The following is an 11067-nucleotide window of genomic DNA, read 5'->3' as shown; positions in this document are numbered from 1 at the left end:
CTGTCACTGGAGAACTTCAAATTCAATTTTCAGATAATCACGGCTCGCTTCCCACTCCCCCTCCTCTTCACAGAAAGCAATAGCTGCCTTTTTCCATTTCCTTTGCACCTGAACTATCTAACCTAAACCTGTTATCTGCATGCTGCAGGATTAGTATGCTTACTGTGGTGGTTTCCCCCGAAAAAGTGAGAGTCTGATCCCTTTGGTCAATTGTCCAGGCATCCTTTGGAGAGTCGGACACTTTTGCACCACTGCCTCGAGACACGTGTATATGCACATGTGCCATTCCATTCATAGAGCCAAGCTGCTTCGTGTTAGACATACGGCATGATATCCCAGCGTTCGAGCAGGGCACCTCCAGAGAAATGCTCCTCTGCAAGCCACGGTGGAAATCCTGCAGCACTGCCGATTTGCCAATGGTTGGACAAGTGTGGTGTCTCTTTTCTGTTGATATCTTAGGTCTGGGCAGCCCACAAGCTGAGGTGCTACGGTACAGCTTTGGATTACGGTTCGCAGGTTTGACGTTGGCTTCCTCCGACTGTTCTGGTGGTTTGGAGCAGTCAACATTGACCACTGTTCTGTTTCCTTTCCCTGGTGGAAGGGGCGGCTGGTTAGCATAGTGGAGCAGTACGCTGGAGTGCCTTTCGGATTGTTCCGAACTTGGCAAAGGTTCTACCGGAACGCTAAAATGCAGGATGGGCTTGGCGTCCCTGAACTCGGCAGGCGGACAGCTGCTTTTGGACAGCCGCAGGCCATTCACCGCCGAGGCCACGGAAACCTTGGGCTGCACCTCATCCTGTGATGCATCAGCTGCGGACAGCTGCAGCTGGTGTGAGGTCTGAAAGGACCCTCGGGCAGATGGAGGAAGAGGAGGAATCAGAGGAGATGCCATAGGACTGACGGGCGAGGCTGGTGGAGTGGTGCAAGGACTCCTTGGAAAAATAACCAACGAGGAGCAGCGGCGTAGTGGAGCCCTTGCTTTACGGCGGCACACTCCCCTGTCATGGGCCGCCTTCCGTTCCAAGACATCTGACTCAAATATGCTGCTACTGCTGCAGTAGCCGACATCGCTAGCTGTGCTGCTACTGCACGAGCCTCCATCAGAGCTTGCTCCGGCACCACCATCGCAAGTCACAGCGTCCATTTCATCCCCACCACTACCATTGATCTCAATGTCCCCATTTTGCTTGCTTCCAGGTTGCAAGGAAATCTGCAGGGTGCTCTTCTTGCTCCCCCCGCCGCTGTTCACCTTGGGAACGAATACAGTAGTGTGCCGCTGTAAGCTACCATAATCTGGAGAAAGGGGTGGCAGAGCCAGAGCCAGTTGCCCTGGAGTCACCTTCATGTGGAACGAGTTGAGGATATACGGGCCATCCGCGGGACTCCGGGCAGGTATCCCCAGCCCGTCCTCCGTGCCATGGCTCAGCGTCTCGGATAGAGGGTCAGTGTTGCTTCTCCTTGTGGCGAAATGGAGGCGCAGACGTCGCGCCATTCAGTCTAACGCTCTAATCCGGAGTGGAATTGAGGGGAAAAGCAAATCATGGCAAGAAAATCCCTTTGCCACTCATGGAAAAAAAGAGACAAGAGAAGTGGAAGAAGTAGAAGAACGGCAAACCAACTGGTCCGGGTCCCACGCCGTGATTACAATCGTTAGCGCCTGCACATATCCAAAATAGCTCCAGTGACAAGTTGCATTCCTCTCGAGGTTCCTCTGACACTAATGGCCACTGCAGGTCAAATGTGCTGAGAAGAGAAGCTGCTAGCCTATAGCGCACCAGCCTGTGACGACTAACACCCTGGTGGTCTCTCTCTTTAAGGAGCTGGAGCACACTCTGGCTTTGAGTTTCTCAGAGGCAACCGCTATGGGCAGGCAGAAACCCCCACTACGTTCCCCTCCTTTATGCAAAACACACACCACAGGCAGACCTCAACTGCCTTAACTGCACCTTCTGCAATTTTGCAAGAACGGATCCAGAGTCCGGAGCTTTGCCCCCACCCCCTTTCTGAAAAGCCAGCTTCTGGTCACCCTGCTGTAAAAACAACAAACCTCTGTGCCTGACGGACTGGAGAGCACTGGGACTGACTGCCTGCTGTTGAGTCTAAGCCAGTTGTAGCTCAGCCACTGCATTCAGCACAGCCTCCGTTTCTGGTGGTTCCCCCAGAGCTGCTAATATTTTTACCCCCCGCTGGGACAGGATTACAGGAAATCAAGAGGAATGGTTTTGAGCATAAGTCTTTATCAAACTGAAGATCAGGTTTCCTAACAGGCTCCATCCTCAAGCCACCGGGGTTGTGGAAATATTTGGGAAGCTGCTGGTGGGTTTCTCTGTACTGCTAAATTACTAAGCTCACAAACTGTATGCCTGACTCTGTACAGTGGCTTAAAAGCTATGCATAGAAGGAAAAGACAAAAAAACTAAAAACAAATCCAGCAAAAAGAGAGAACAAGAGAATCGCACTACTGTTGGAAAATAAAAAAAAGATCTTTCCCTATATTCCTCTAGAAACTTGAATATCGCCTCACAAAATCTGTCACTTCAGTAAGTTGAAGTCCTTTAAGAGTGCCTGGACAGCCCCCTTGCCTAAATGGATAAGGGCCACCTCACTTGTCATTTGAGCTGTGCTGTTACAGTCAGTGATGGCCTTAAAGCCTGTCCTTCTGTCAATGCCATTCCAACCCATCAATCAGAAACAATCGCATGAGGCGGAGTTATTCCGGACCACCAGGGTCAGTAAACAGTCCCTCCACATATTAAAATTTGAAATGGAGAGATAGGGAACACAGTAATAGCTCTTATGAATGATGGAGTATTTCAGAAGGTGCCTCACACTGTTGCTCTCTCAGGCAAAGCTTCGGCTGTCAAAAGTATTTCGCTGGCTAAATATTATTTCACAGACAGATGTGGACTTCATCGCACTAACAAGTGTGGTTCTCCATTGCACTGCAGAAAATGATATCTTGGCAAGTGAAAACATAAATTCCATAAACATACTGAATACTTCTAATTCTGAGATTGTTTTAAGAAAATTATAAGATTATTAAACTTGTCCTGACAAGTTTGTTGCTTATTTTAATCTCGACAAAGTGTCTTATTCTGTTGGCAAATAATTTTCAAGAGATAATGCATGAAATGAGAAAATCAGACTTTTTCGTGAGATGAGATGAAGCAAAAAATGTCTAGAAATAAGTTTAATAATCGTATAATATTCCCAACAAAATGTGTGGGCTGCTCAGAAGAGCCAACAAACAAAGGTCCAACAAAAAATTTTCACTTTTTGCCTCTAATCTCACTTTTATGTGTGCAACAAGAAATATCAGTTATATAGACTAAATTTAAGATGATTCCATTTGCCAAGGTCTCATTTTTGTGTAAATCAACAATTGTAAATACAAATTAGAGACATGATGATATTGGAATCATCTCGGTATTGGTTTATATTTGCTTTAAAATAAAACTATCGGACATCTGCTTTTTGATGACGTGTTTACTGTACTCTGCAAGAGCGAAATGAATAGGGGATGCTGGGCAACTGTGCTGTGCTAAAATGTTAGTATCATACTCATTTCACTGCATTTATATCGCTCTACATTTTAGAAATCTATCCCAGCATTGGGAGATTTCTACAGAAAATTGTCGGCATCAGCCCAGAAGGCTCATATCAGTGCATCTGTAAATGTGAATAGCATCAACAGACTGATCTAATCTAGATTAACCGACTCGCTGTAATGGTTTTACACCTTTAAATACGTGATGCATCATTCTTTCCCACTAGCATCCATCTACGTTCCTAAGATTGTAAAAATACAGCATTTCTACACTAAAAATATGGCAAACGTTCAAGTTTTATAGCAGTAGTTTCTATTATACACACTAAAGGACGGACTGAAAAGTTGTTTAGGTAACTTTCACTTTTGTCAATACCATATTTGTTTATCCGGTAACAGGTGTGACCCAACCTACTTATCTCTCCATCTCCTTCCCACATATGCACACCTATCAAAGAGCGCTGTTGACTCCGAAATGAAACACTAGTCCCATTATGCGGGAGTTTGCTTAACCTTCACTGTGATTTACAGAGGAAGCCGTCCACATGTGATTTAACGAAATGCCCAACTCAGTAACACGCCACCAACTTTTACGACGATTACTTTCACTGTTTATGCCACCCCTGGGTATATTTAATTTCCAGTACCTGTGTTTTATAGCAACTGCTTGCAAAAAAGGCATCGTTGTGCATTCACTACAAATTAAGGTCCAGGTAGATGCTTACCGTTTAGGCCCAGACCCAAAGTTAACAATATATATTGGCTTTGGAGCTTTGCTGCAAGGGATCAGTTTTATTAGACTTTTCAATTTATGAGCGCTGATCTAGGACCAGTTTGTGCCTTCCATTTAAAAAGGCTTGTGCTTATATGATCCAGGAGGAACTGATGCCAGATCATTCCTCTAACCTGACAAATACTGGCCAAGGTATTATGTTTTATTACTGCTGATTAAGGCCTAACCAGATCTTCACTGTCTTAAACAAATGGGGATTCAGCATAAGAGGCGCATTCATCAAGACTCAGCGAGCTTGCCAACTTACTTTCATTGCTTGAGTCATCTTAATTTAATCAAGCAGAAAAAAAGCAGTTATATTTCTCACACCAAACCAGGCCAAGCTCACAGCATAAACACTTACCAAACGATTCTCGTCAAAAACCTCTAGAAGCAGGCGATGCTTCCTCGGATGAACCTAAGAGAAAGCAGAGAGAAATCATTTCTCAACATGCTGCTCGGACGTCAAAGCTGCACATGATAAAATATGAATTATTATGCTATTTTATGAATATTTAGAGAATCCTGACTGGCTGTTCAGACGTTGGAGACATGGCAAAGATCAAAGATGTCAAACACACAAGAACCGACCGCCATCCCTCATTTTTTTCCATCGGTTCTTCTAGTAGTGGGCCAAAATTCTCTCAGTTCTGAGTTTAGTTAGATCCATTTTATTGGTATATTAAAGACAAAACCCGTTAGTCTAGAGGACACATGTCTGAAACAAATGACTTGAGAAAATCAACAAGGCTGAAGCTTCGAATTTCCTGTTCCAGCTCAAACGGTGCAGAAGTTCCATCATTCCACTGCGTGTAGAGGTGCTAGAATCAGAATCTTTATTTATACCATGCCAGATGTGCAAGGAATTATTTTCAGTAAAGGCGTCAACATGAAATTAAATCCACAAAATTAACAGAGAAATATAACTTAAATAAATATAAACATAAAATAGAAATAAATAAGTAAAATGAAGTGCAATAGGAGATAAGTACAGCTACAATCAAGCACTGTAGTACTATATACATATACACTCACTGGCCACTTTATTAGGTATTAGCTATATTGTGCGTGAAAATCCCAGCAGATCAGCAGTTTCTGAAATACTCAGACCAGCCCGTCTGGCACCAACAACCACGTTGTCTTGACCACCTCTACAGGCCTAAATGCATTGAGTTGTGGCCGTGTGATTGGCTGATTAGCTTTTTATGTTAACAAGCAGCTGTACCTAATAAAGTGGCTGGTGAGTGTATACAGTACGTATAGCTAGACTTTAGAATGTAACTGCTGCTAAAAAAAGTAAAAGCCAATTTCAGCCTTGAAATTCAGATGTGACTCAATATTTGTCACCAGTCTTTCCAGAAAGCAATATTGACATATATCTATCTGTGTTGCTCACTTTTGTTTTAACAATTTTGCAGAATAAAAATTTCAACTTTTTAAAACATTTTAACAAAATATTACTTTGGTGGTTAAAACGTCTCTTATTAAAAATGAAGCAACATTCCAGAATAATAAGCTGCTGTTAACCTACAAAAATACACACACACACACACACACACACACACCCAAAAATAAAAAAATAAAGCCATTATGCTTTTCAATATATATTATTCATTTATATATAATAAAAAAAACTACAGAATAAAGCAACAAATTGATATACGAGGTGATCAAAGCTTCCAAAAAAAAAAACTTTTAAATTCTAAAATTCTAAAAGCTTCACAAACTTTATAAGTGCAGGCGCACAAGCAAGACGCCGACAGTTGTGGCTGAACTAAAGGGGACTTCTGAAAATTAAAGCATTGGTAAATTATTAAGGTGTAAACAAAGTCCTTCAGACTGGTTTGATGTGAAATGCTCCCATCTAGAGAAGCTCAGAGAGTCAGAACTGGTGTGCTGGTAGACTTTGTGTCTAGGTGTCTATAAAGGTCACAAATGAGATCAGAGTTTAGAGAAAGACAGAGAGACAGAGGGTGAGAGACACAGAGAGAGAGTAGAGAGAGTGAGAGAAAGGCTTGGATTAGAAGACAGTAAAACGTGAGCTGTGGATAAACGAAGCAGTCGGGGGTCCGGTCTCTGGTTTCGCTCTGGAGGGAGACTTCACCCTCAGCTGATCCGTGTGTATGTGTGTACTGTAAATGGACAGTGACTCATAAGAGCGCTCTCCTGTTAAGGCCACTGGTGGCCCGTGCGCGAGTCTGTTTTAGCTCTGTAGCGGCATGTTTACTCTGCTCCAACACGCCCGGATTGACCGGATAAAGAGCTGAAGAGGGGGATCAGATGGTGAACAACATGAGCGACTCTCTTATGTACATGGGTTTATAATATTGCGACTGCGATTTGAACTGCAATTATACTCTATAAATTGAGGTTCGGGCCTCTTTTTGCCATAAAGACCATAATATTCACCTTTTCTGGTTTAAGGCTTGACCCCTGAATGTAGTAAGCCAAACAGCCAGAAAGCTGTGGTTTGGTTGCCTCTGATTGGTCGACTTATGTCCAGGCACTTTAGAAGCTCTGTGTTATAAAGTTAAATCTCCCCTCTTAAAACTTAAGACAGTGTGTTTTGATAATGCAATCACTGCGATTTTGATATAAAAACAATTCATCTTTCATTTCTTCTTAATTAACAGATTACAGTAGTTAATGTTTATTACCTATTTAATGAATCTGCACTATGTAAGATTTGGGAATTTGGAGCCCTCTCTGGCGGAAATGTGTAATTGCGCACAATGTGCAGAACATTTTGTAACGTGGGTTGTGCTTCGGACCTCGTCCCTCAGCGGATGAATCTGATGATTGTGAGCCCGTTGACAGGGAGTTCAAGGAGAACTCAGTCAAAACTCAATAAAGGGCGTTTTTTCGAAGGATAAGAGTGAACGATCTGTTATCGTCATCATATCTTCTTTAGTTTTATATTGATTTTGGATCAGAGACCTAAATGTCTCTTTTTTGAGACCACGCTTGTGGCATTAATACGTTAATATGTACGACATGGTCTGAAAAACTCCCACCAAATCAGACCTGAGCTAATATAGCCAATAGTAAGCTAACCAGCTCACCAACCACAAACAGAAGAATCTCTAAATAAAAGATAAAAATACAGTCTTGGGACTGACTGAAGCCTCTCTTTCATATGTTGGTTTCCATTCAGTGGGGAAGAAATGTTTAAGTTTAGCAGCACAAAATTAGCAGTTTTAGATATTGTGTTATGAAGCCCCGCCCTTAAGAGGTCAACACAGCAGCACCATTGGTCGAAGGGGCAAAATGCTAATGAATTTTTAAAAAAATAAGACAAAACACAAAAGATACATACAACAACTTGTCATCAAATGCAACTTATAATAATATATCAGCTCTTCCGCTTATAAACACAAATGTGGTGCTTAAGGACCTGCATTTTCTCCACCAGCTTCACTAACGAGATTTGAGCCAATTAAACAATCAACATCCAATATGGAGAGGTGTTTGAGCTTGTGCTCTACACAGGGCTCTGGAGATTCTGGGCTAGAATCTGAGTACCGTTCCTGAAAGTCACTGAGCATCTCTTTAGAGCATCACTCAGCATGGTGAATAATGTGAGAGAGTACAGTGCTGTGCTCAGTTATTACTGCACTGCTGACATGCTGATCCTGCACAAAGTGAAGAGATATAATATTACCTTTCTTTCACTGTTCAAAAAAATATGACCCTTCAACAAATCGTGCCCAAGCGCATTGTTATAGCCCAAGCCATGAAACTGAGCTGTGACAGCTTTGCCCCACACCTAGAAATAAAAATTTTGAGAAAATGAAGACCTATACAGGTTAACATATACACTTTACTATTAATTTATACAGCAACTTAAACAAACCTTTCATGGGGAAAGAACATAAGAGCATTGATCGCTTTAACTCAAGGTTTAATATCCAGTTATTAATCTTTATTATTTATTCATTGAAATTATCCAGTAACTGTTAGAAATTATTTAATAACTACTATGCATTATTCAGTGTCTATGACAGTGTCTGTTATAAATTATTCAGTAACTTATGTGAATTAATTAGTTACCACTATGAATTATTCAAGATCTACAATGAAATATTCAGTAACTATTATGAATTATTCAGTTACTATTAGGAATTATTCAGGAACTCTTATGACCTATTCGGTAACAACAATGACCTATTCAGTAACTACTAGGAATTATTCAGGAACTACTAGGAATTATTCAGGAACTATTAGGAATTATTCAGGAACTATTAGGAATTATTCGGTAACTACATCAACCTATTGAGTAACTATTAGGAATTATTCAGGAACTATTAGGAATTATTCGCTAACTACAACGACCTATTCGCTAACTACAACGACCTATTCGATAACTATGGAATTATTCAGTAACTACAATGACTTATTCAGTAACTATTAGGAATTACACTTAAACTGCTATTCATTATTCATTATCTTGTACAAATTATTCAAATCATGACTAATTAGTGACACTATGACACTATGATGTACTCAACAACTATAATGAATTATTTAGCAACTGCTAAAAATTCATAAGTCATTTATATGAATTATTCAGTACCAACTATGAATTCAGAACTACTATGAAACTACTGTGTAAACGGTGTACGTCACACTGCCCCCTCCCTTTAGTTGGGCCCATGTGGATACTAGGGGGAGCGCCCTGCTATATCCAGTGTAAGTGCAGCCTTGCTAAGTTGGTATTTATGTAGGTAAGGCAATGAATTAGTAGGCATCACTGAACTAATCCTTTTAAAATGTTAATAAGCTTACACTTGGAAAGATTAGGATTTAGGTCATTGATCACCACTCATGGTCAACATCCGTCATTTCGGTTTATAATCATCCAACCAATCGGTTCCCCCAGTTTTGGAGGTAACCAGTTGTGTAAATATGTTAGCTGGAGCCGCTGGTCTTCTGTGTTGGAAGATCTGAACAGCAAAACTAATGTTTCACACCTCGAGCTGCAGTCACCAATCAAACAAACTGCAGCTGCCGGATTAATCTGCGTAATGATGAGCTCTGCTTAACTTTTCAGCGCACCGCATCCCCTAAACTCGATGCACAGGACCCACCATGCATCGCACAGCCACGTCTGATGGAAGCAAAGCTTCTCACAGAAAACGAATGGGACACATTGTGGTGCGCTGGTGTGCCGGAGCATCACTTCTGACAGGGAGGAACTGAAATCTGGATCCACACACAGATCTTCAGTTCCTCTGTCATTATAATATTACACAAAGGGCCATATTAGTTCCTGAAGAATTTACAGTAGTTACTGAATTATAAGCCCTTTAAATAACAACAATAACAAACCTGCAGGTTAAGCACGAGAGGCTGAAGTAATAGACACGTCCCAGAACACAGAACGACCTTTTGGAGAGGAGAGAGCGTAAGAGACACCTCTCATCTCCAACCCTCCGAGCAATCGGAGACACGCATGACCTGACCCCTGACCCCCCAGTGTGCCTCCGTCTCTTCTGTTAACTCGCTCTTATAAAGAAACATTCCTCAGTTCATGCTGCACTTACCTGAACTGAACACAGACGCTCTGTGTGAGAGAGCACAGTAGTATCCCATCACGCTCTGCTCTCTTTACCTGTGCGAGGTGTTTTCACAACAACACAAAGCACACAGGGCCTCAATTTCACCTTACAAGGACTGGAAACAGCCCCTCGCTCTAAATATATCCCCCCGCACGTAAAATACGCTGTGTCAGGAAACGCTGGCAGAAGAACACGTGGAGAAATAAGACACGTCAACTTACGGCGAACAGACGCTTTCTGGACTGTTTCAGTCTAATGCGTTAACTACGAACTGCTCCACAAGCTAAACCAGGAGCGCCACGGTTCTGTGGTCTTCCAACACTTGAAAGTGACAGTTTGGCAAAAGTTCTGGGATTTTTAGTTTGGCAGTGAAGCTAACAAACAACGGAAATTTACATGCCAACAATTAACACTGTTCTAAGATTTCCATGGTATTATGTACCCAAAGTTCCATATTCCCAATGGTTTTACATCCTAAAGCCATATGTAGGCAGGGTCCTATGTTCCCAGGGTTCTATGTTACCAGGTTCTGCGTTCCGTGGGCCTTATGTTCCCAGGGTTCTTTGTAACCGGGTTCTGCGTTTCCAGGTCCCTATCTTCCTAAAGCCATATTTTGGCAGGGTCCTCTGTTTCCAGGGTTTTATTTTCCAAGGACCCTTTGCTCCTAAAACCCTATATAAGCAGGGTCCAGCGCCCTCAGGGTTCTATGCTCCCAGGGCCCTATATTACCAAAGTTCTGTGTTCCCAGGGCCCGGTGTTCCTAAAGCTGCATGTCATATAATCCCAGGTGTTTGTGTTTCCAGGGCCATGTCTTTGTAAAGCTATACGGAGGCAGGGTCCTATATTCCCAGGGTTCTGTGTTCCCAGGGCTTTATTTTCCAAAGACCCTATGTTCCTCGAACCCTGTATGAGCAAGGTCATACGTTCTCAGGGTTCTATGCTCCCAGCGTCCCATTTCACATCAAACCTCTATGAACTGAAAATTAACAACTGAGTTCTATTACAACTGAAATATACTATTAAGTCATGTAATGTAAAAATGTGTGGAATTCCCCTGTAAGTAATATCTAATAGACCGGTTTGTGTTGTTTCTGACACTGTGATAAAACTACAAATAAAATTCATGCAACATGAGCTTCCATAACTTGTTGGCGACATTAGCCCCGTAGGGCCAGTGCAAAACTAAAGAA

General features: G+C 42.1%; 2 protein-coding genes across 3 annotated transcripts in view; one reads left to right on the top strand and one right to left on the bottom strand.

Annotated features, from left to right (window-relative positions):
• The window catches only part of sdr42e1 (short chain dehydrogenase/reductase family 42E, member 1), a 51359-nt gene that overhangs the window by 20505 nt on the left and 19787 nt on the right, over positions 1-11067 (top strand). The window lies entirely within an intron of this gene.
• nedd4a (NEDD4 E3 ubiquitin protein ligase a) overlaps positions 1-11067 on the bottom strand; it is a 45621-nt gene that overhangs the window by 28206 nt on the left and 6348 nt on the right. The window contains exon 5 of one of the 2 annotated variants that reach the window (XM_017705037.1): positions 4684-4737. In XM_017705037.1, coding sequence (XP_017560526.1) covers positions 4684-4737 — 54 coding nt within the window. Of the gene's footprint in view, positions 1-163; positions 1938-4683; positions 4738-11067 lie in introns of those variants that run through there. The other variant, XM_017705036.2, reaches the window with a different exon arrangement.

Source organism: Pygocentrus nattereri, chromosome 7, assembly GCF_015220715.1.
Source record: "Pygocentrus nattereri isolate fPygNat1 chromosome 7, fPygNat1.pri, whole genome shotgun sequence".
Classification (NCBI taxonomy): Eukaryota; Metazoa; Chordata; class Actinopteri; order Characiformes; family Serrasalmidae; genus Pygocentrus; species Pygocentrus nattereri.
This window is presented reverse-complemented; position numbering and strand designations above follow the sequence as displayed.